This window comes from Stigmatopora argus, chromosome 7 (genome assembly GCF_051989625.1).
Source record: "Stigmatopora argus isolate UIUO_Sarg chromosome 7, RoL_Sarg_1.0, whole genome shotgun sequence".
Classification (NCBI taxonomy): Eukaryota; Metazoa; Chordata; class Actinopteri; order Syngnathiformes; family Syngnathidae; genus Stigmatopora; species Stigmatopora argus.
The window spans coordinates 19,849,667-19,873,892 of NC_135393.1; the positions used below are offsets into that span (position 1 = coordinate 19,849,667).

Below are 24,226 nucleotides of genomic sequence, written 5' to 3' on the forward strand. Positions count from 1 at the left end.
AAATACAGACGCTCCCCTACTTACGAACATAAGACTTACGAACAACGGTACATACGAACATGTCTGCAAATTGCGTTTATGTCGAAAAATGTTCGTAAGTTCGATTTTGTATTTTTTTTCCGAGTAGTGCTTCTTTCCGCCGCTAATACCGACCGACGCCTGGCGCTGTGAGGGCTCAGCTCACCCAGCATCTACGTTCTTCTGTCCAATTCGTTGCAATGCGGAAGTGCGTGAACGTATCTCCAGTGCGCAAAGAACCTTTTTCATTTGTATCATTAAATATCTCGTGCATCCATTATTGAATATGGTTGGTAAAAAGTGAAAAGCTTCTATTGAGGGAGTTGCAAGGAAGAGGCAAGCCATTTCATTTGAAACGAGTGGCAATAATAATGAAGCTTTATGCGCGTCACAAAGTGGTGAGCGTTGCACGCGAATACAACTTGAATCGTTCGACCGTCGGTACCATTTCTAAACAGAAAGATCGAGCAGCAGGACCCAAATATTGAACGTTGCACAAAGTTTGCAAATCAATTGAATGATGCCATACAGTGCTACCGCATCATTTATGATGAAAAAAAGAAGAAAACTGTGCAATCGTCGTTAGATCGCTTCTTTCGGCCAGTTTCTAACACATAAATCTCTCTCTCTCTCTCTCTCTCTCTCTCTCTCTCTCTCTCTCTCTCTCGCTCTATACAGTACTATACATATTCTCTCCATTTTATTAAATGTTTTTTTCAGTACAAACCAATGCGTGTTACTTATACAAGCCTTAAACATAGAAATGCACTTATATAAACCTTCAATATACTAATATAGGCCTTAAACATAAATTATAATACAAAATATAGCACTGAATCAACTTACAAACAAATTAAACGTATGAACAATCGCTCGGAACCTAACTCGTTCGAAAGTATGGGAGCGTCTGTAGAAGTATATTAAATTTCCTGATTTTCCCCCTTTGACGTACGTAGCCTCCTCCTGCTTGGGCTCTCTTTTCTATGACTTATTTGTAAGCTTCCAGGCCTGCGGCGCAAAAGCATCCATCAAATGTATTTCCTCTCTTTCTGTGGAGTGCTCGCTGAAGCATTTGGCGATCACGGCTTCTTTCCTCCCTCCCAATCCAAATCATTCCGCTCTTGACCAATTGTCATTGTCTCTGTCACTTCGCGGACAACATTTTGAAATCACAGAAGGGAATACCGGCTGTATTTTTAGCCCACGCCGCCGTAAACGAGCTTCGCCGCAGACACCGGGGGTGATTGCGCCTCCGATTCTCTCTGTCACGACATCACAATTTTGCTCTTTATTTATTTATTTATTTATTTTTTTTTAGCCCCCATCAGAGCTCTCACCTCTGTCAAGCAATTTTCTTATATGGCTGTTTTAGACGATGCTATTCATGCATCCCCCAAGACGTGGGAGATCATAAAATGCAGAAGGATATAGCATTGCAATGATGGCGTCCTGATATGGTTTAATCGCTTACCCCCAAAATAATAATAATAATGCAGTTATTTGAGTGGCAATTTAGGAAATGGAGCGGCAGTGTCATTTTCCTTGTTCGTATAAATCGACAAAAAAAAACATTTTCAGCTCGCTAACTGTCCTGGGATTGAAAGCTGTTTGAAAAGATGCCATGCTAATATGCTTTAATGGCTTCCAAAAAATGCATTGAAATGTGTGGCTATTTAGAAAATGGACCGCCAGTCTCATTTTTCTTGTTCTATAAATCGACGAAAAGAAAAAAAATCAGCTCGCTAACTGTCTTGGGATTGAAAATTGTTTTGAAAAGTTCCGACCTAAAAATGAATGTTAAATTGCTTTAGCACTCCGTAGGAAGCTTTAAGAATTATTTGGATGATTATTATAGTCGACAGCAAGTGGTAAAATGAGGCTATTTTATTGTATGCATTGCCGGGAAATAAAAAAAAAAGTCTGTACAGAAATGGCAATTACCAAGTTACCGCCAATCACAAACAATTATTGCGAATCCGCAACCGACTCATTAAATGAAACAGGATAACAAGTGTGCCTGCATAATAACGGCGCGTCTTGAATATTGTTGGATTGTTTAATCACGCAGAGCCGCCACGCCACGCCACGCCACGCCACGACAAAGACAAAGACAATTCCTTATCGAGAGCCGCTAGAACAAATGCTTGTTTCGTTTCTCATGATTCAATTTATGGCCGCCGTCTTCCATATGTTAATATTGCCGCCTGTGCTTGTACATTTCAATTAAGATTGCACGCCGCCGGAACTCGGCACTGAACATTTTTAGGTTTACTAGTTACCTAAATGGCTTTCTTCTCATGAATATAGAGCGTGCATAAATCTGTAGACCCTCAAGAACCCCCCGAAAATCCAGTCCTTTGTATTGAAATCTTACTTCTTACTCAAATAATCTGACGATAGAGCAGGGGTCGGGAACCTTTTTGACACAGAGAGCCATAAACAATCCCTATTTTTGAAATTTTATTCCTTGAGAGCCATACTCGGAATTTAAGAGTAAAAATGTGAAAATGAGATTTTTGGGGGGGTCAATGACAACACTCTTACACAATTGCTAATTAATGAAAATTTACATGCAGAAAAGTCTAATGGAAAAAGCATGAGTGAAGTTAGAGGTAGTGTCAGCGCCATAGTGTCGAGGTGACGCTCCTATTGGTGCGTTCGGGACTCGGCTCTGTCACCAGCGATTTAAATATATACCGTATTTTCACGACTATAAGGCGCACATAAAAGTCTAAAATTTTCTCCAAAATAGACAGGGTGCAGTATAATCCAGTGCGCTTTATATATGGACCAATACTAAAATTGTTATCATGATAAAATAAAATTAATCAGTTGATAGGGTACACCGACTCTACTATTGTCCCGTAGACAAATTACTGCGCAGTGACTGCTGGGATATGTAGTAGTTCTTTTGTCAATACACCCAATGGACTGTGGCCTGTATACATCGACATCAATACAGCTTGACAAAGCATGGAAAGCACTGTTGGAAAAGTTACGCTAGCTACCAGCTAGCAACTATTTGCGAATGGATTGTGGCCGCCTGGACGAACGTATAAAACTCCGCGTTTTCGATGACTCATTTGGACAATTGTTCAATTCGGGCACAGAAAATGAGGACTTTGATGGATTTGTGGGTGATGACGACGTGAGTACGTTGTAAAAGGGCTAAATAAATTACAACCCAACTCAGTTTTGCTTCCGTTGCCTTTTTAAAAACGTGTTTTTAGCGTGTGGGTGTAGCGTGCAAGAACTATGTATCCCAGCAGTCACTGCGCACCGGAAACCAGAAAAAGACCACCCATCAGAAGAGCCACATATGGCTCCCGAGCCATAGGTTCCCTACCCCTGCGATAGAGCATCATGGAAAGGAATCATTTCCAGAGATTCCGCATGAGTGTCCACTGAAAGTGTCTCAACCTTCGGCCAGAGCGACGTGCTTTTCCAATCCCATTATAAATCCCCGACACATCCCAGGCGGGCTGGAGAACTAGATAAAAATCGTTGCTCCGCATCTCGGAGCGTCTTCATCCGCTAAAAGCCTCTTAACGAGATCAACCACCGAGTCATCAACTTTGCGCAAACTAATTAATGGCGCAGGTCTGATTGGCGTGCGTCTTGGGAACCACGCCGCCATTGCTAAAAGGAGACGCGCAAAGGACGGGAAGGCGTTTTTCCCAAAAAAAATTAACGCGAAAACCGCCAACAAATCCAAAAAAGATGACCAACGGACAAAAACAGACTCGTTTCCTCTCGCCGTGTTTCTTCTCCACGGACCGTTCGGATGTTTAACGGGCGTGTGCGGCGCAGTTGGCAGATCGGCCTGTCCGCTGACCCGCCGACCCCTAAGCGGCTTGCAGTGGGCATGAGCGTATTTGAGTCCGTAAAGCACTTGGGGCAGGCAACATCACATGGCAGAGTGGAGGAGCAAGTTGCTCTAAAAAGTACTGTGGCGTGACCGCTTCCACAAACGAGTTTGTCTTTACGGCGCCGGCCTCAAACTTGAATTTCATCCAAAATAGAAATTCCAGTTCTGGAGGAGGCCCCCGGGATTTACAGGAAAATGCTGATTTCTAAAAGGGCGCCTCTTGGAATCCACCATTTGTGAACTGACCGCCAATTCCACCGTCGTTAGCATATCGCTCTTGTTCTTTAAAAAAAAAAAAAGCACACTTTTGCCAACCCTAAACCTAACTCCACTCCTCGGTTAATTAGTTTCTCTCGTTAGAGTGGCCACGCCCTCATAAAGCAAAACAACAGCTCTTCTCCAGACATCAAAAAATCAACGATGAACATCTGCTAAATTCTGATTTGACCTAGTTCAGGTAGCTCTTCCAACTTTTAAATCTAAAAGAAAACCGTAGGATAAAATGAAGGAGCATTTAGGAAGATAAATCAAGCAGCTGTGTCGTTGTTTAATATCTTGTGGGCATTCAATTGAGGAGATTTCAGCCCAGAGACTCATTAAAGTCATAATTACTTCTTGCTCTTTCATGCATGGCAAGAATAATATCCAAATTGGAAACATTAAGTGTATTCACATGGACAAAATGTTCTGGAAAACAACAAGCTCAGCTTCACAAGTTATGTACATATCAATGAACACAATGTGTGTGTGTCCTGCAAAATTATTTAATAGAAAAAAAACTAACATTAATGTTCAGTATGCATTCTTAGCAAATTTATAGTCAATGATCAATTTAAAGTGGATTTTAGGCATCAGTCATCCCTTTTTGGCGATAATCAAAAGTTGACATTTTAACTGTTTAGCAATTTTTGGGGATATATTTGATATGCTTATGGACGCGTGGATGGTGCGTGAAAGAACATCTAGGTAAAATTCATTTTGGTTCGTCTTAAAATTTTAATCCAAGCAAGATCCCAAACTTTTTGTGAGTATTGGACAATCATGCTGTGTTTTTTTAATGATAATTTACTGAAAATGTCCTTGAGACTTCATTTGTGACTCTTGTTGAAGGTTATAACTTTTTTTTTAGGACACAAGGAGATCCAACATAAAATAAGGGAAAGAGCTGAGACCAAAAGGCAAAACAACTATTTTATGGGAGTCCCCAAAATAGGCTGGTCGTGATAAGCATCTGTGCTTTAGTGTAATTATTCTGAAGCTGCAGGTAAAAATGAATATGTAAAATTCAAGTCAATGTTTCTTGCCATCCCGTCAGATAAAAATTCCTCTTGCTCTGATCATTTTGGGGGAAAGAACACAAACTTTTGGCTTGAGCGGCATCGCCAAGTGTCCGATTCGCCATTGGACATTCCCAAAAACATGCGTAAATAAAGCAAAAAGCCTTTTCTGCTGCTATGGCGAGCATCTTTTAGGCTACCTTCCGACGCTAAGAATCCTTATTCGGGCCGCGATCTCCCATCGTCTTCCGCAACAAATTAATTCTGTCGCCGTAACGTAAAAACGAGACAAATTAAAAGTTGCAATCCCTGCCCTGGAGCTCAGACCACACAGAGTCTGATTTCTTACGCCGCTGACGGAGAACATTTTAGCACGGAGAGGCAATTTTTCCACGGGATGTTTAACGTTTTAATTGACTCCATAGACGAAAAAGCCCTCGGGCAAAACTAATGATGCTTAACAGAAGCTATTGTTTGGAATGCACAATGCATACATATGCGACTAGGTTTCTTTTTTGCCTCTGTTCTCTGTATTAAAGGCTGCAACACGAATACTTGAGTAATACCGCAGGATATTTCTTCAGAATGCGACACGGGAACCGAACCATCAATGACAAAATAACTCTGGGCCGGAGTTTATGGCCTCCCGTGGCGGCCGGCGCCAGGCTGCGTTGTCATCAATCATTTTCATCAATTAGAGGCCGGACATATTCTGCCCCCCAACAACGATGGCGATGGCCTTGCCCCACTGGCAAAAGTCTTGATATTGCCACGCGGAAGGTTGTAAAGACATAAAAAGGGCTTATTTATTTTGGTCATACTTGGTCTATTGCCCCAAGTCAAGCGGGTTTAGCTCCAATTTCCCCAGCGTTCAAAGGGCCCAACAGCCACCAAGGTCTCGACCTCAACTTGACGGAACACCTTGGCTATGAATTAGAGCGGAAACCCAGAGCCAGATCTCGGGTTTGTGGCCTTGCCAATGGAACCAATGGTCAAACAATTGAATAGAAACACACGACGGAGCTTTGGCAAAATAGATACTTGGTCTATTGCCCCAAGTCAAGTGAGTTAGACTCCAATTGAGTCCCTAGGACCCCAAACTCTGTCCACTTCCAAGTTCACGGCGCTTGCTAGTGCCATTTTGCCCGGAGTCGGCTCAACTGTTCGTTTCTCCGAGAGACTTTTTTTCCAAAACTGACTGATCTCTTTCTTCTAAAACTTCCATGTTGACAATGGTTTTCAATGGCGGCCATTTCACTAACCAATAACACGGTATGTTTGATTAAAGGTGGGCTGCCTTCAACCAAAACCGGCCATCTGCACTGATTCAACGCTTAGGATATATTATTTTAGGAAAGGGGAAGACGTACACGGAAGACCTAGAAGCCAGGTCCCGTCATTTTCTAATACGAGGGTGAACCTTGACCTTTTGTCTCGCTCCCAGAGGGCCGCTGGCCAGGTGTCGGGGGGGGGGGGGGGGGCTACTGGGTCAGCGCCGTGCTAGCGGCCAGAGCGGCGCGTGAAAAAAAAGGCTGAAATAGGTCAAAGTGAGGAATGACGGCAAACTGGAAGTGACACCGAACCTCCAACCCCCTTCCCGGTAGACAACGCGGGGCGCCAAATACGCCGTAAAGACTCAACTCACGCTTAATCGGGATTTAATTAAGTGACGATCGGACGCTTTGGGGGACGTGGCCCACCAAATATTCCACTTTTCCTCTCGAACCTTCGTCGAGTTGGACTGAAATGGTGGCTTACCGTAGAAAAGGACAAGGAAAACCGTTTGGCAGCCCGAACGTCGGCCATTGACAGACGGTTGACGGACAGCAATTCGACATTTACACGAGCGTGCGTCATTTGCATATTCCTGCATTGTTATGCGGTGTTAGTTTTGTTTTCAGATGATCGCAAAGTTCACCGCAAGGTTATGTAGACAAGCGAAAAATTGGGATATAGCATTTTATGCAAATCGAATGACTTGATTTATAGCGGAACTAACAGTTGAATAGCGACCAACTACTCTATGATATTCTTACATACTTTTTTGTTTGTTTTTGAAAGCGCTGGTTTTGGCTCACTCTTTCACTCATTCATCACAACATTGCCGAATTTCAAATTAGGTGTCCTTGTTCTGAAAAATAATAGGAAAATGTTAATAATATATATGCATATACACTAATAGGGGCGGCCTGACGAATAAGTGGTTAGCGCAAGGGTGTCAGACTCGGATTGGTTCGCGGGCCGCTTTAACGTCAACTTGATTTCACGTGGGCCGGACCATTTTAGATAGAATATTTAGATTTTTTTTTTATATAAATGGATTAAAAGAACTGGATTAAAAGCCCTGAATATTCCGTTTTTTATAGATTCAAAACAATGTTTACTTTAGCTTTTTTAATATATTTTTAGATTTTACTAAATGATTTTTGAACTAAAAACACAGAAAAAATTGATTAAAAAATGGCAATTATTGATTTAAAAGGGGCAAAGTTAGGAAATGTAATATACATCTATAATCTTCACTTCAATTTGATCCTAAAACAGAAAGTCGGCACTCATCATTGACTTTCCCGGGCCACACCAAATGATGCGACGGGCCAGATTTGGCCCCCGGGCCGCCACTTTGACACCTGTGGGTTAGCGTATCGGCCTCACAGTTCTGGGTTCGATTCCCAGGTACGGGTCCTCGCTGTGTGGAGTTTGCACGTTCTCCCGGGCTTGCGTGTTTTTTCTCCGGGTAGTCCTCCCACATGCAGCGTAAGCTAATTGCATGCTAACTAATTGCGATTGGCCAGCCACTAATTCAGCTGGGATAGGCTCCAGCACCCCCCACGACCGTCATAAAGATAAGCGCTTCAGAAAATGAACGAAGGAAGGAAGGAAGGAATGAATTTACGTCTTATCCCCTCATACGGGAAATGATTTCTTTGGAAGAGGAAAAATAAAATTTCATTGATCGCGTGGCAGCCGTCGCATGGCACGGCATCAAACTTTATTGTTGACTGTAACGGATCACCTTTCATCTCTAGCTCGCAGCGAATTTACGATCCAAAGATCCGAAGGAAAATGGCTGGAAGGGAAACCACCATCCGGCATTTGCCGTCCGGGGGTTCCTTCCATGGAGTCGAGCGGAAAATAAATGGCGTCCTTTTGCTTGAATATCAATAAATCTCCTTGGTTTGCACGAGGACGACCGGGCCTTTCTTACAGCGGCTCTCTAATAGCGTGCCAGAGGCCTCGAGCCGCGGCCCCGCTCTCCACTTTTTATATTCATCCGGGGGAAATATTGTTTGTTTTCTTGTTTTGATGGTGTTTCTGAAAGCGATCCACCATGAAGTGAGACTACTATGTTGATCTCGACTCTCCTTTTTTTAGGGGGAGATTCAAGCAGTTTTCTGTTGTTTGGTTTTCGCAACATTGAAGAGGCTTCTCAGCCACATTAATTGGAGCGTTGGGGGAGGAGCATAGGGAACTTGACTAATGGATTAGGTGTAACGCCGCCATTGATCAAACAACGCACCCTGACGGATTACGCCTGGTGAAACGGTGTTTTCTAAAGGATGGGGCGGGGCAGCGTGGTAACTTTGGAATAAATACTACCGTCGGATACGCTTGCACGCTGAAGCACCCGAATAATGGCGTGCCACGCGATGGATTTGAACGGGTCGCAACGGCAGACGATCATCAACGCCGTTTTATCCAAATCCAGATTTTCACTCGGGCTGGGAGGAGCTCGGTTCAAATTGAACCAAACAGAGAACGGCAATCTGGAGGCTCCGGTTTTACCCAAAATTATGGTTGTCTATATTTGCTCTAATCTTCACTCACATCTACCATACAGACCAGGGGTGTCAGACTGGGTCGGGTTGGTTCGCGGGCCGCTTTAACGTCAACTCGATTTCACGTGGGCCGGACCATTTTAGATATAATATTTAGATTTTTTTTTAATAAATGGATTAAAAGAACTGGATTAAAAGCCTTGAATATTACATTTTTTATAGATCTAAAACCAAGTTTATTTTAGCTTTTATAATATATATTTTTAGATTTTACAAAATGATTTTTGAACTAAAAACACAGAAAAAAAGGATTAAAAAATGACAATGATTGATTTAAAAGGGGGAAAATCAGGAAATTGAATAGACATCTATATCTATCATTTGAATTTGATCCTAAAACAGAAAGTCGGCACTCATCATTGCCTTTCCCGGGCCACACAAAATGATGCGGCGGGTCAGATTTGGCCCCCGGGCCGCCACTTTGACACATGTGATACAGACAGATCAATCGCTTATCCTCACAAGGGTCGCGAGACAGATAAGAACAATCCAGTTTTGAAAATGGGCTATTATACCGTATGACCATCATTTATGAACGAAGCAATTACGAGTCCATGAAGGACGCGGGTCATTTGTAATCACTTTTAATCCGGATTATTGTCTAAAAATGAGGGATGGAGTTAATGAGCTATTGTTAGGAAACCTTCCATACTGTACTTTGGAATTTACAAGCTTAGCTTGTTTAGACCTTCTAAGGCGCCATTTTTTTTTCCAGAGGTCTTCCCATCAAGCCTCCTTCGTAAAAGACAAAAGCAGAAAATGTTACAAGCTGCCCTCCAAGCACCAAAGAGTCATTGTGGCGGATCAAATCCTTGACAAGTTGAGCCACCCGGCGCTCCCAAAACGTAAATGGCGGCAATTTCCGATGCTGATCATACACCCCCGCCATCGCCACCGCCACCGCCACCGCAGTATGGGATTCATAAGCTTTCAGGTCACGCTCCCTCCCTATCCTTAACTCCTTAACCGCGTACGGTGGCAGAAAAAAAAGCACTTTTTCTAGCACGGCGACAGTCCGCTGAAGGGAAGTGAAAAATGAAGAGTGGACTCTTTTGGGCCATAGCGCATATGCCATATGGGGACGGACTAAACGCTCAATGCAGCCACTGCGTGCACTATATTACTCTCATAACATGGTTATTACCCGCTGGCTATCTAAAGCAACCAGCTCCATAACTCTACTGTTCTCATACGTACTCTAGCGCATCCCGTATTGAATGCATAGATGAGCGCAGATCTCAACAGCGCCCACCGGATGACATTAATAACCTAGAGCCATCCGTATCCGTATATATTCTTTTTCCACCTATGTTCCCGCTGCAATTATTTGGAATGTACAGAAATATTTGGTAAGGTGGGCGCACTCCTTTAATAGAAAGGTGGCTTTCCACCGAGTGGAGTTAGCCACTCCGAGATGACGGAGTGCAGCCGAGCAAAAAATGATTCTCCCCACACTGCCCCCGTATTCAGATTCTGGAAATGGATTTCTGGAGCCGATGGAGGTTATACGTCGTATATCAATTATTTGGAGTCCCTGCTGACAGGAACATACGCATGCCAGGTATTTTATAAAACTATAAGTGGCTATTTATCGCCAGTGGCTTTTATGACAAAGTGACTTATTCTGTGGAGATTTTTTTCTTTTCTGGGGGGGGGCAAAAGAGCTTCACATTTTCTCGAACAAAATACAAATATGGCGTTTTCTTATTATTTGGCTTGGCAGCTGGTGAGGATGCCACTTTGCTAAATGACTGGGTTAAGGTTTGACTTATTCAATAAGAGACAACACATTATTGAACATATTAATATTCTTGTTAATGAACACATATATATGTATATGTATATATATATATATATGTATATATATATATATATATATATATATATATATATATATATATATATATATATATATATATATATATATATATATATATATAAGTTTGTAGTCGAGGGCTAATTTCCATTTTTAGTCCCTTGGGTAGGTTGAACAATAACACACACACACGTAAAAATAAATTATTTAAAAAAAACGACAAAACAACTGATATTCAAGCACGTGCAGTTTCAGTGTGCTCAGGGAGGTTGTCTTTCTGCCCAGACAAACAAAAAAAATAGAGGGAACATTGGTCATGACATCAATAAAAGTGGCCCATGTTGGGCAACGCATTCAGAATGCCTTAATCATCCCGGTTGTTTTGGCATTGAAAGCATCATGCAGTCATTCAACGGAGAAGCAAAGCATCCAAAAATGAAAGAGGGCGGAATCTCGGCGCCGCCGCCGCCGCCGCCGCCGCCGCCTTGCTCGGCTCAAATGAAAGCATCTCGCAGAGAGACGGGAAAACTAATCCCGGCTATATTATCCAAGCCGCCCGCTCCACAATTGCATTTCTGTCCGCTAAAGCGAGTTTCTCTAATTCAATTAGGCTCCCATAAACATTTTCATGTGGAGCAAGTGAGCTGTGAAGGGACGGCAAACGGACTCCGACAGCCAATGGGAGGCGAGAGCCAACGCTCATCGACTAGCGTCGACTTGTTTGCCGCGTGATATGATACAATAACGCCACTTCTCATTGGCATTCATCCCCGCTAAAGCAAAGCGCTAATTGCAAGCTCCAGAATATACGAGCGTAAAAAACAAAACGACTATATTTGTCAAGGCCGCGCCCGTGTCTGCATTACAATGATAATATTAGCCTAATTATAATGATTCGTGACTGGTTTATTTGGAGAAAGGCGCAGCGCAAAAGTAATTGTTCCCAAAGAGCGGAAAAAAATGCAACAGTGTGGCAGTCTTGAGTAAAAAGAAAAAGAAAAAAAAAGGTTGATTTGTATTTAAGGGACACGCTAGGATAATAATGACCTCGGCTGTGTTGCCTTCAAGCAACATCTCCCGTGAGGCTGTCTTTTCTTTCTTTATTTTCTTTCTTTTTTTACAGCAGCCTCATCTATTTCAATAGTCTGCATCACGGCGCGACGCCTCAATCTCACTCTTTCTCACTTCCCATCTGGATTCCTCGATTTCGAGGGTGACGGATTAAAGAAGATCCTGGTTGAAACCATTGAGGATTCTTTCCTCTTTAATGCCGTATCACATATCATATTCCATTCGGAGACGTGAAAGGAACACTGAGATGATCAAACCCGTTGGAATCCATGACAATGTAGTAAGAATACTGCAAAATATGCAAAATAGCCAATAGGGTCATGCCTTGACATACGAGTGTGCCAACATGTGAGAAATTTGACATAACAGCACATTTTGTGGCCTGAGAACAATTAAAAATGTGTTTTTCTATTGTAATATCCTATTTTGTAGGTGTTTTTTTCCCCAGATCGTGGCAACGGATTCATTTCTATTTAGTTATTTTATACGGAAAAACTGGATTTGAGATACGAGTGAATTGATAAATGAGCTCGGTCCCAGAACGCATTAAGCTCGTATCTGATGGATTAATTATTAATACAATTTAATTAACATGGAAGCCATCTTTAAACATACACTGGTTACAACTTGCAAGGAGAAATCCCTCATAACTCGCCTTCGTTCAAGAGGATTCTGACGAGCGGCATCATTTGCCCCAGTCTCAAATTAAAGACACTCTTATACAAAAGTCATTCAAATGCATACATCTATAATATTATCCAGAATAACCCCAACAGTATCTCAAGGTATTACTGAAGCACAATTTTAACGCAGGAAATACAGTTTTTTTCCCCACGAAACCGCAGCTAGCCACACAAAAGTTGCAATAGTTTGGACACACGGATGACCAATGTCTAGGAAAACAAAAGTCCGACTCTGCTGGTAGCTTTTGGAATGTCAGACAGCAAATGTCACAAGAATCCAAAAATTTGGCGCGGCGCCACGCAGGTGGAACGACGATATTGACACACCAACACTCGGAAATACTTTGGCATGAACCTACATTGACTCGATAAACTCTGCTTTTTCGTCTTCCAAAGAGCAAAATTGGAGGTCTCCCCTTTCCTAAACTGTGCCGTGATACCTTTTGATCAATCGTCGTGGGTATCGTGAGGAATGGTCCTGAGCGGCCATTGATCACAGCTATAATAAGTTAGGAGATGACAGGACTGGGGCAGCTGGGATGCCGCTGGAGAGAGAAAGAGAGAGAAATGTCCACACCCAAATGATATCTGGTGCCCCGAATAGTAGCGGCAAATGTATCGTGAAAAGCCATCGGGGGGGAAAATAAAAATAAAAAGTTGTACATTAAAATAGACAAGGTGAGCAAATGGCAATAAAAAGGAAACATCCACGTTTGTTTGGGTCAGTCAAACAACAGTTATCAAGTTCCTTGGTGTTTGTCAAGGACGATTTAGTGAGTGGACGCTCCGGCTTCTCGGCGGCGCAATTTTCATCAGCGCAAGTACCTGCACTGTCATTAATCTGCACCCTTTTAGTAGTTATTGTTCATGTTGGCATGGAACAAGTCTGCAAGACTTTTGCTGAATAAGGACAATAATAATGCTTGCTTAAGCATTAACCACAGCACCACCAGAAGAAAAAAAGAAAAAAATCTCAAAGCCTGCAGCAATACCACTTTGGAAATTTTACTTTATATATCTATATGGAAAAAATGATTGGACTTGCTCATCCCGGGCTTTTAGGATACAGTAATGCCTTGAGATACAAGCTTAATGCATTCCAGGACTGAGCGCGTATGTCAAACTCAAATCAATTCATCCCATAAAATATAATAACTAAATACAAACGAACATGTAAAGGGACCCAGCTCGTATGTCAATTTCAAATGATCCCATAAAATATAATAACAAAATACTTGTTCTGCGGCCTTTGCGACTCGACTGTCTAACTTCTAACTATGCCTTTTCTTGCTACTGTCACAATGAAATTTCCCAAATACAGGATGAATAAAGTTATCCAATACCAATACCAGTAACCAATTAACATTTAAAGCAGGGGTCGGGAACCTTTTTGACGAAGAGAGCCATAAACAATTCATATTTTCAAACATTATTCCTTGAGAGCCATACTAAGAATTTAAAAGTAAAAATACATGAAATATGTGCAATTTATTAATCATTTCACCACTTTGGAAGTAAAAAAAATAATCTCTGAATTCTTTTGAGTACATTTTTTCAACTGTTGCTAATCAATGAGTATCAATGAGAGTATGCATGCAGAAGAGTCTAATGAAGAAAATTATGATTAAAAAGGTGCTAGAGATCGGTGTCGGCGCATCATTGCCAGCGTGACGCTCCCATTGGTGTGTTTGGGACTTAGGTCTCTCACCAGCGGTTCCCATATTTTACCACAGGTTAGCGGAGAGCCATATACACCCATCAATAGAGCCACATATGGCTCCCGAGCCATAGGTTCCCTACCCCTGATTTAAAGGGACCCAGCTCTTATTTCAATTCACTCGTATCTCAAATACATTTTTCCCCCACACAAAGGAACTAAATACAAATCTGTTTTTTCACTTCATTCTTCACTGATTAACTAAAAAAAACAAAAAACGCAAACTGCACGGCCAACGTTTGTAGATATCTTTACGCGAGGGAGATGCGGCGAGAAAGACAGAGCGATGCGGTCATAAGCAGCCTCTTGCGTGCGGTACACAATCGATTGGTCGCCGGTCTTTTGGTCGCCGATCTTTTGGTCGCTGGTCTTTTGGTCACCCGGAAAGTAAGTGATAATTACCATTTAAATGGTTGCTCAAATTCCCTAAATGCAAACGGCTCAGAATTTTCCTCCTATCTCAAATTTCTTGTATGTCAAGGTTGTACTGCACTCATTCATGGCCGAGTCCCAAGTATACTGTTTTTTTTTTTCTCCCCTGTTTACAGAAGTACGGTTCTTTCCTGCTTTTCCACACTCAGCTGTAAGCCAGTCCTTTAAGGACTCACACGAGCCGGCGGGCCTCTCGCCCAACGTCAGTCGGCGAGGACATCTGCTAGCCTAGCCAGAGTCCCAGACGCCGGGAGAATCTCAAGTGACGCGTGGCCATGCATCAAGTGGACTTTGTAGTCGCTAAATGATTTTCTAATGGGGCCCCGATGGAAGAAAAAAACAAAAAAAACGCCAAGTGTGCCAGGTTACAGTCTCGGGTCTCACTTCATTTTATTGACTCGCCGCCGGGATCATTAGTGTCTTTTTGCCGGCGCACCGTTTAAGAGAGCACGTTGTACTCCGAGCAGGAGGACAAAATAAATAGTGATATTCTTGCCGGTGTGGCATTCCGGCGCTCTCTTGTTTGCAGGCGCTTTAAACAACATTTTCAGGCTCATTAACATTTAAAAAGCAAGCAGACAATTGGAAAAAATGGTCTTTTTCATTGGACACGACGGCCAAAAAGAGCAAAAAGCGAAAAGGACAAAATAGCCAGACAACTTCTTTCAAGGATCCTCCAAAATACTCAAGTGGAGGGAAATAAAATGCGAGAATTTCCAGAAGATGAAGACGGCAAAAAGCATCACCTGTCCGTCTTCTGGCATCTGCCAAACACGCTTATGTAACGTGTTTGCTAACGACGAGCATTTGAGCAAGTTATTAACATTAAAGCCCAAATGGAAATAAAGAAGCGCAGCCGATTGTAAAGTTAATGCGGCATGTGGCCATTTTACAGCCACTTTCAATCTCACATCTATAGATACAGTAGCGCTAGATCATTTTAATGAGACAATGTGCTAATTGACTGCCGGCCGAGGTGTGACGTGTCAACGTTATTCTCCGTCAATGGCCGCCTCCCCGACGCCGTGACATCGTTCGCTCGGAGCAACGGTGAAATGTGATACTTAAACTGATTGCACTTCTCGCTCTACCTTCTTCATCGTAAGCAAATATTGGCGGGTGGTGCAACAATAGTCTCGTGGATGAAGATTTTCACCTTCTGAAACAAGACATTACGGTAAAAAAAATCAGGCTATTGTTAAAATATTCCAATGACTGTCACACTAGGAAACAATTGTGGGCTGACCACTGACTTGATTTTTTTTTTTAGGCGAATAAGAAATCACAGAAAGAAAGTCTGTGGTTTGGATTGGACGACAAATCTACGTAAATGCAAACCGGGCTCCATCCAACTTAATTGATACAGAATAAAACTTGTGCTTTCCTTCCAAGACAAAGCCACCAGGATAGGAAAAGTGTGCCCAAACCAAGAAATTTCCCAAATACGGGATGAAATAAAGTTCTAACCAAAGCTAACATACGTTCCATTTTCACGTACAGATAAAATGTCAACTTTTTCAGAAGTGTGGTATGTCCTCCCGCAGAAAAAAGACAAACTTTAAATACGCGTGTCTCTGAAGTATATATATATATGTTTGTCTCTGAAGTATATACATGTGTATATATATGTAAATGTATGTATATATACATATATATATATATACACACATACATGTCTTTATATATAAACACATATATACCCATACTCATACGTGTACATACACCCATACATACTCCGTATTTAAAGAAGCTCTCTAGCGTGATCGGACTTTTCCATGTGATCCGTCACAATGATTTATAGAAGTTATCCCATGCAATAATCACATGGCAACCACCACGTTTAACGGCCGGATCTGGGATTTTCATTGGTGCGTGAGATCGGCTCAAAGATAGAGAACAAATAACCCCGCCATATTAGGGATACCTTCCGAAAAGGTAAATACGGCCTCCGTGCTTGCTTGGTGGTGACAAAAAAAGGGAAAAGGAACAAGTGAAAGAAATTTGCAGACTAATTAGAGGGAGGAGAGATTGAGCGATGAGGGAGATAAGGTCCGCTGGAAGGCTACATTATTCATGATATTCTATTTTTTCCCCTCCTCTCTCTCTCTCTCTCTCTCTCTCTCTTCTGCCACCATGACCGACAGACAGAGCGACCGACGGCAGAAGAGGACCGAAGCCACTCTATAATGTATTCCCATCAGTAATTTAAGGTTGACGAATGTGATGAGTCAGTAAAAAGTCAGGTGTAACCTACCAGCCCCGAGTCCTAAATCACTCCGACTCCCCGCCGAGGCCCCGGGCGGGAATCTTTTGGGAGATTTGTCGGACGGGGATCTTTCCCGCGGAGGCGCTAATACCGCAATCGGCGCGTCATTTAGATACTGTGAGCCGCGGGGTTGATTAAGTATCACCTGAGGTGTCCTGCCACGTTTTGTATCATTCGCAAGGAGAATGGCGGCCTATGCATTTTTAGAGACGGACAATTTATGGACCGCTTTACGTGTACACTAATGCAGTGACGGTGCACTGACTTAACTTTGAAAGTTCGCAAAATAACAAGGACAAAACCAAAGTTGGCGCGGGGAGGAAGACCATCCCACAAGGGCTGAAACACAAACACACCAGGTTTAAATAGACCAGACAATCGGAAACACCTGGACGAGCAGGAGAGACGCCGGGGGCGGGGAAACCGCAGGTGAACTCCATGGCCAATCACAAGGACAGGTCACACAGGTGGAAAAAAAACGGCAAAACCTGGTTCCGGTTTTGTCGCTACATCAAAAAATCTCATTTCTCACTTTCCATTTTTATTCTCCCGCATTTCGACCATAAAACGACGTGCCCAATTATAGATGTCACGCTCCGGGAGTGGAGAGACGAGAGCTGCAAAGGAAATATCGGGCCTTGCACAATTATGGCTCCTCTTTGGAACCTCCTTGGGGGGGAAAAGTAAAACCTTTTCAGAAGCGCCGGAAAAAGACGCCACCAGAACACTTTCGGGGTCATCGTTAAAGCGGCCGGAAATGAAGAGCAATTAAGAAAAATGAGATCTGCGCTTGGGACGCTAGGCTAGCGTGACTGATTGCCCCTTTGGCAGGGCTAGTAGTTGTTCGGGTTTGAGTCTGCGCTTCCAGAAAAAAAAAAATCAACAATAGCTGCAACGATAGCTGTAAACGATAAGTCATCCAAAAAGAGGGTACGCATCACATTAAACTACCGTAGTTTCACGACTATAAGGCGCACATAAAGGTCTTAAATTTTCTCCAAAATGGACAGGGCGCCTAATAATCCAGTGCGCTTTCTATATGGACCAATACTAAGATTGTTATCACGATAAAATCAAATGAATCAGTTGATAGGGTACACCGACTCTACTTTTTTCCCGTAGACACAGTATTGCGCAGTGACTGCTGGGATATGTAATAGTTCTTTTGTCAATACACCCAATGGATTGTGGCCTGTATACATCGACATCAATACAGCTTGACGAAGCATGGAAAGCACCGTTGGAAAAGTTACACTAGCTACTAGCTAGCTACTATTGGCGAATGGATTGTGGCCGCCTGGACGAACGTCTAAAACTCAGCGTTTTCGATGACTCGTTTGGACAATTGTTCAATTTAGACACAGAAAATGAGGACTTTGATGGATTTGTGTGATGATGACGTGAGTAAGATGTAAAATGGCTAAATAAAGTACAATCCAACTCAGTTTTCCTTCCGTTGCCTTTTTAAAAACATGTTTTTAGCGTGTGGGTGTAGCGTGATAGAACTATATATCCCAGCAGTCACTGCGCACCGGAAACCGGAAAAAGAGTCTGGGGCTGCTTTCGGTAGCCAGCACTATTGCGGTTCGATACGTATTCATATATAATATATAACATATATGCGTCTAAAAAAACAGTGCGTCCTTTGTGTGTTTAAAATACAGAAATAGCACTCGTTACGGACACGGCGGCTAAAAATACGATGCGCCATATAGTCGTGAAAATACGGTATTCCCATATAGAGAGCAGATCCATCCATTGTTACATTTATTATCTTTACGTGTTTCCCCTAAAGGCGAAAAATGAAGCGAGCAAGTGGAGTGTTGAGAAAAAATGTGCACGGTGCGAAGAACACGCCAGTCATCGGAGCCTCGGGGACAAAAGGATCACAGAAAGAAAAGTATGGCTTCAAGTGTCTCATTAAACAAGTAATACTGTTGACAAAAGCCTCAGCAGTGCAATTAGAAGCAAAATAAAAATCCAATAGGCACTTTAAAAGTGACTGATTGGAGCCCAGCCTAGCCGAGGCAAGGCAACTCTCCTTATCAACCAACACCTCAGGCTTTTTTTTTTACAATGAAACGGCAGTCATAGAAGCCAGCACGGTCATTCATTCATTTTTACAAGGGTGCTGGGGCTTAGCAAGGGAGACCCTGAATCGGTAGCCGGCCAATCGCAAGGCACGAGGAGACTGATCATAGCTCGGGTTGGTTAGGCAATTTACAGTGTTCAATGAGCCTTGCATGTTTTCGGGAATGTGGGAGGAAACCGGAGTACTCGGGGAAAACTCAGGGAGGACCAACCTGGATTTGAACCCAGAACTGTGAGGCCAACGGGCTAAGCGTTCAACCCCAACGGCTTTGACGTTGAATTCAGGGAGCGCAAAAAGGGAGTTTGAAAATGTCTTTTGTAGTCTCGCAAACCTGAGAAAGAGCAAAGAAATCAGACCAAGCGAGGCTCCCTCATGACATGCCAATACGTACGACAGAATAACGCCATACTGCTCAGCCGGGCTCTCCCATTGGAGGCGCTGTTTGATGTCTATGGCATTTCGCAACAGAAGCTGTTTTTGTTTGGGGACCCGCCCCCCACCCCGTTCGCGCCGATTTTATCAACTAGCGCAGTAGACGAGCCTTGAGGGCCACTCGGCCAATCTCTGGGTCTTTTCCACGGAACGCTCGCGGCCACGGCGATTTCAGGACACGTCCGCCATGATTCCCCCGCTGACTTTGAAGTAATGCCCTCCCTCCCTTTCTAGTCAAAGATACCACTAATTAAAGATGTGGATCTCACGGACACGGCAGGGACAGTGGCGGGCGCTCTTCCGTGGTAGTGGTGGTGGTGGTGGTGGTGGTGTCAGTGGGCGGGACGCACACCCTCCGACACGCGTGCAAGTGCACAAAAACATGTTCCAGTCACATCGCCTCAGTCTTGACTGCGGGTAAGAAAACAAGTTCAGGCACCGTGTCGTAATCCTCTTAGACAAGCCTGAATGGGACTTTTTTTTGCTATCTTCTTCTGCAAATGGAATAAAGTGCGAGCGGAAAAGCACAGCAGTGCGTCAACTCGGACAAACCACGGAGAGGACGGCGATCGCTTCAAGTGGCGTCCCGTTCTCGTTCGTTGCAACTTAACGTTGCCATTTTGCGTCGTGCGAACAGATATTTACAGGGCATTACGTTTACGGGATGATGGAATAAACTTGTCAACAAAATGAAGCCTTTTTGGCCACGACATTCCCATTTTAGTTGACCAGAAATACAAGTTAGTAGTTTGACATTCTGCTGCACAAATGCAAAATGATTTGCATCCACTGATGAGGCTCAAATGTGTCCTCAAGATGAAGAGGCATAATCATTTGAATATTCACCAGCGCTCCTTTGCCTAATCATCTCACTCATCAAGAAGACAAGTTGGTTCAGGCTGAAAAATCCAACGGAAAAAGAAAATACCACTTGTTCATTATTCTGATTAAGCAAGAATGGCTGAGTTCCCTCTCCAAATCAACCCATTTGGATGCATTTCCCTTTTTTCGTTTCTGAAATCACGCATTCGCATATCAGATCTGTTTCGTCCTCCCCTCTTCAGAGGAACGAAACGTGGATCTGACAGCGCGTGCGTGACCTTCCAGCCAGGGAGCGAAATAGCTGAAATGTCGGGGGGAAAAAGAGACGGGCCGGAGAGATCTTTCCGTGCCATTGAATTCATTGAAACGTTCTCGTGCGCATTTGGGAAGCGGCCCACGAACACCGGGCGCGCACCAACGACTCCCGAGCATCCATCCATCCATCCATCCATCCACTCGCGGCGTCCCGTCAAACCCCAAATTGCCCGGGTGAAATGGTGGCTGACCATTCGTTCCACTTGGACTTACGCTGCTGTTTTGTCCCGACCAGTAGACCACCGCGTGGTTATGCGCCGAGTCGCCGCTCAGGGCAAAAGTGCTGCTGGCGATCTTGGCCCCGTCCTCTTCCCGGTTCTTCGGGAACTCCGATCTCCTCGGGCCGTCCGCCGTCCGTTCTCCCGTGGGGGCACCCGAATCGGGGCCGGGGCGGCCGCCCTCCGCGACCCCAACCCGCTCGGGGCCGCCGCTCCTCTTCTCTCTGGCCGGCGCGGCGTCTTTCCCAAAGTCGGCGGTATCCTGGCGCTCATTTGGCGAGCCCAATTTTCCCAACTCCGCTCGGGTGTTTTTGACGTCCATCGCTCGGGCGCGAAGTCGGAGCGGAGACGGACGGGAGGCGCAACTTATCTCCGCCTCGGCGCCTGGGAGAGCGCCGGGGAGCATCAGCAACCACACGCCCAGAGCCAGGCGCCAGGTCGGGAAGTAGCCGCTCCCGCAGGTGGCCATGGCCGAGAAAGAGAGAGAGAGATCCTGGGAGGACCAAAAGGACCCGAGGACCGGAGGACCGGAGGGAGGGAGGAAAAAAGGGGGAGAGAGAGGGAGTGCGAATGCTCGACTCCCCCTTTTTTTTTGGTATCGGGTCGATAAAGAAGAACAAGTCAAGCCCGCTCGGTCCGTCTGCTTCTTTGAAAAGGGGGGAAGGTGCTCGCTCTTCAGCAAAAACTGTTCACGTCCGAGCTTCTTTGGAGAGGAAAGACACACATTGCGGGGAGGAGGAGGACGAGGAGGAGGAGGATGAGGATGAAGAGGAGGAGCTGGAATGGAGCCAGCTGCCTGGTGCGCGCCCGGAAGAAAGCGAGATGGGAGGTGGAGAGGGAGAGAGGGAGGGAGTTAGGGAGAAAAGGACTGTCCATGGTACTGGTCCACTCCCCTAGAGATCTGTCCAACATAGCCATATGGGATTATGGTTTCCATTTCACCAAATGTACTACTTGCAGCCTTCAGATTTGCGCTCGGTAAATGAGAGGAGCCCAATTAACTACTGTTTGCAGAAGTGAAATGGGACGATTCCAGCACAAAATGCAACAAGAGGATGTTTGATTTTTTTGTAACTTGGAATTTCTTTCGTTTTTAGAGACCACAATTTCCTTTGTAAGTAGACGTACATCAGATAGAAGTAGACGAGTGTTGCCTCACCTCAAGCAATGTTTTTTCCCCCTCAGGGGTGGGACGTACCTCCCCAAAAAACTCAAATAAAAGTACTTTTTTCTTATTGAAACGTTAGCGGGATAAAAAATAAAATAAAATACTTCAGGGAATGAAAAACATAGCTCATTTACGTCAATGCACTTGGAGTAAAAGTAACTTAGTTACTTTTTGTGTGATAGAAAATACACAAAGCTCAAGGCAGCTTGGTCAAGAAACGTTCAATCTCAATTAAAGTGCTTTTTATGACATTCGGGACGCACTCTAATTTCCAGAAGTAGAACCTCAAGAAAAGCAATCATCATCACCAAAACAAATGCAAGCTGGAAATATTTTGCTAAGAAAAATACATCTGACTTAAGCACTAAGATTTGTAATAAAATGTCATTAAATCACCAGCTAATGAAAGCCTGCCATTATCAGAGTCATACCATACAACATGATTTTCCCTGCCGCATTTTCTACTCGTCGCAGACTTTAAGTAAGAAGAAAATATGACGGATTAGATGTAATAGTTTTACATACGAGGGTGACGAGCCGAGGTCAGTCTGACGACACGCCGCGTCGGGCGGGGCCCGCCCTCGGGGGGCGGGGGGGTGCGGAACATCGGCTGATGGATCGAGGAGAATTGGCACGGAGTTGCGGCATTCCCCGGAGATCAACCAGTCAAGAGAAGCCTCTCCGGAAAGGGGCAAAAAGATTGCCTGCCGGAATACGCCGGCGTCTTGTCGACAGGCGCAAATGCAGAGGGGGAGAAAAAAAAGAAGCAAAAAGTGCGTGCGTGCGCGCATCTCCGACAAAGACACAGAACGTGTCGTGGTGTGAAAAGAGAGAGGCTCTCTTTGAGGGCGACTCAGTCGGGTGTTGTGTCCTTGCCTGTCAACTTGACTGTCAACAAAATGTCCATCAGGAAAAAACCCAGGAGACTCCATTGCCATTTCCACACATTTCGCAGCAGCGGAAGAGTGGAAATGATGGCTCATTAAAGGCCGCCGCACAAGACAGTTTAGATCAGGGGTCGGGAACCATTTTGACAGAGAGAGCCATAAACAATTACCGTATTTTCACGACTATAAGGCGCACATAAAAGTCTTCAATTTTCTCCAAAATAGACAGGGCGCCTAATAATCCAGTGCGCTTTATATATGGACCAATACTAAAATTGTTATCACGATAAAATCAAATGAATCAGTTGATAGGGTACACCGACTCTACTATTTTCCCGTAGACAAAGTACTGCGCAGTGACTGCTGGGATATGTAGTAGTTCTTTTGTCAATACACCCAATGGACTGTGGCCTGTATACATCGACATCAATACAGCTTGACAAATCATGGAAAGCACTGTTGGAAAAGTTACGCTAGCTACCAGCTAGCTACTATTTACGAATGGATTGTAGCCTGTATACATCGACATCAATACAGCTTGACAAAGCATGGGAAGCACCGTTGGAAAAGTTACGCTAGCTACCAGCTAGCTACTATTTGTGAATGGATTGTGCCCGCCTGTATACATCGACATCAATACAGCTTGACAAAGCATGGAAAGCACCATTGGAAAAGTTACGCTAGCTACCAGCTAGCTACTTTTGGCGAATGGATTGTGCCCGCCTGGATGAAGGTAGTCGTGAAAGTACGGTAATATTTTCTAATGTTATTTCTTGAGAGCCATTCTCGGAATTGAAAAGTAAAAATATATGAAAGTGTAATTTGTATTTTTGGGGTCATTTCATCACTTTTAACGTACAAAAAGTCTCTGATTTCTTTTGACAACATTGTTATGTGGTGGCTTACAAAATCAGTATCAATGATATCATGCATGCAGAAGAGTCATAAAAAACTAAATTATGATTAAAATAGGGGTGGTACAGGTAGTGTCGACGCCGCAGTGACGCTCTTGTTAGTGCATTCGGGACTCAGCTCTCTCACCAATGATTTCCATATTTTAGTGGTTAGTGGAGAGCCATATGTACACATGGAAAGAGCCACATATGGCTCCCGAGCCATAGGTTCCCTACCCCTGTTTTAGATAGTCTGTGGGAAGACTTCAAAAAAAAAAATTGGAATTCTCTCTGAATTGAAAATGTTCTGGTGATATTTGCGTGGCAGTCGTTTGAAGAAAAGCAATATTAAAGAAACAAAACGAGAAAATGGGAGCCGTTTAAAGATGTCAGTCAGCTTTGACTGTTGAGG

At 43.8% G+C, this 24,226-nt stretch overlaps 1 protein-coding gene across 3 annotated transcripts in view; it reads right to left on the minus strand.

The window, feature by feature from the left end:
* The window catches only part of sorcs3a (sortilin related VPS10 domain containing receptor 3a), a 96,973-nt gene that overhangs the window by 48,769 nt on the left and 23,978 nt on the right, over window positions 1-24,226 (minus strand). For 2 of the 3 annotated variants that reach the window (XR_013300846.1, XM_077604402.1), the window contains exon 1: window positions 20,862-21,624. The exons of the other annotated variant lie outside the window; for it this stretch is intronic. Coding sequence is in view for 1 of the 2 variants with exons in the window: in XM_077604402.1 (XP_077460528.1) it covers window positions 20,862-21,335 (474 nt within the window). In the remaining variant the exon portion in view is untranslated. Of the gene's footprint in view, window positions 1-20,861; window positions 21,625-24,226 lie in introns of those variants that run through there. 3 annotated transcript variants of the gene reach the window in all.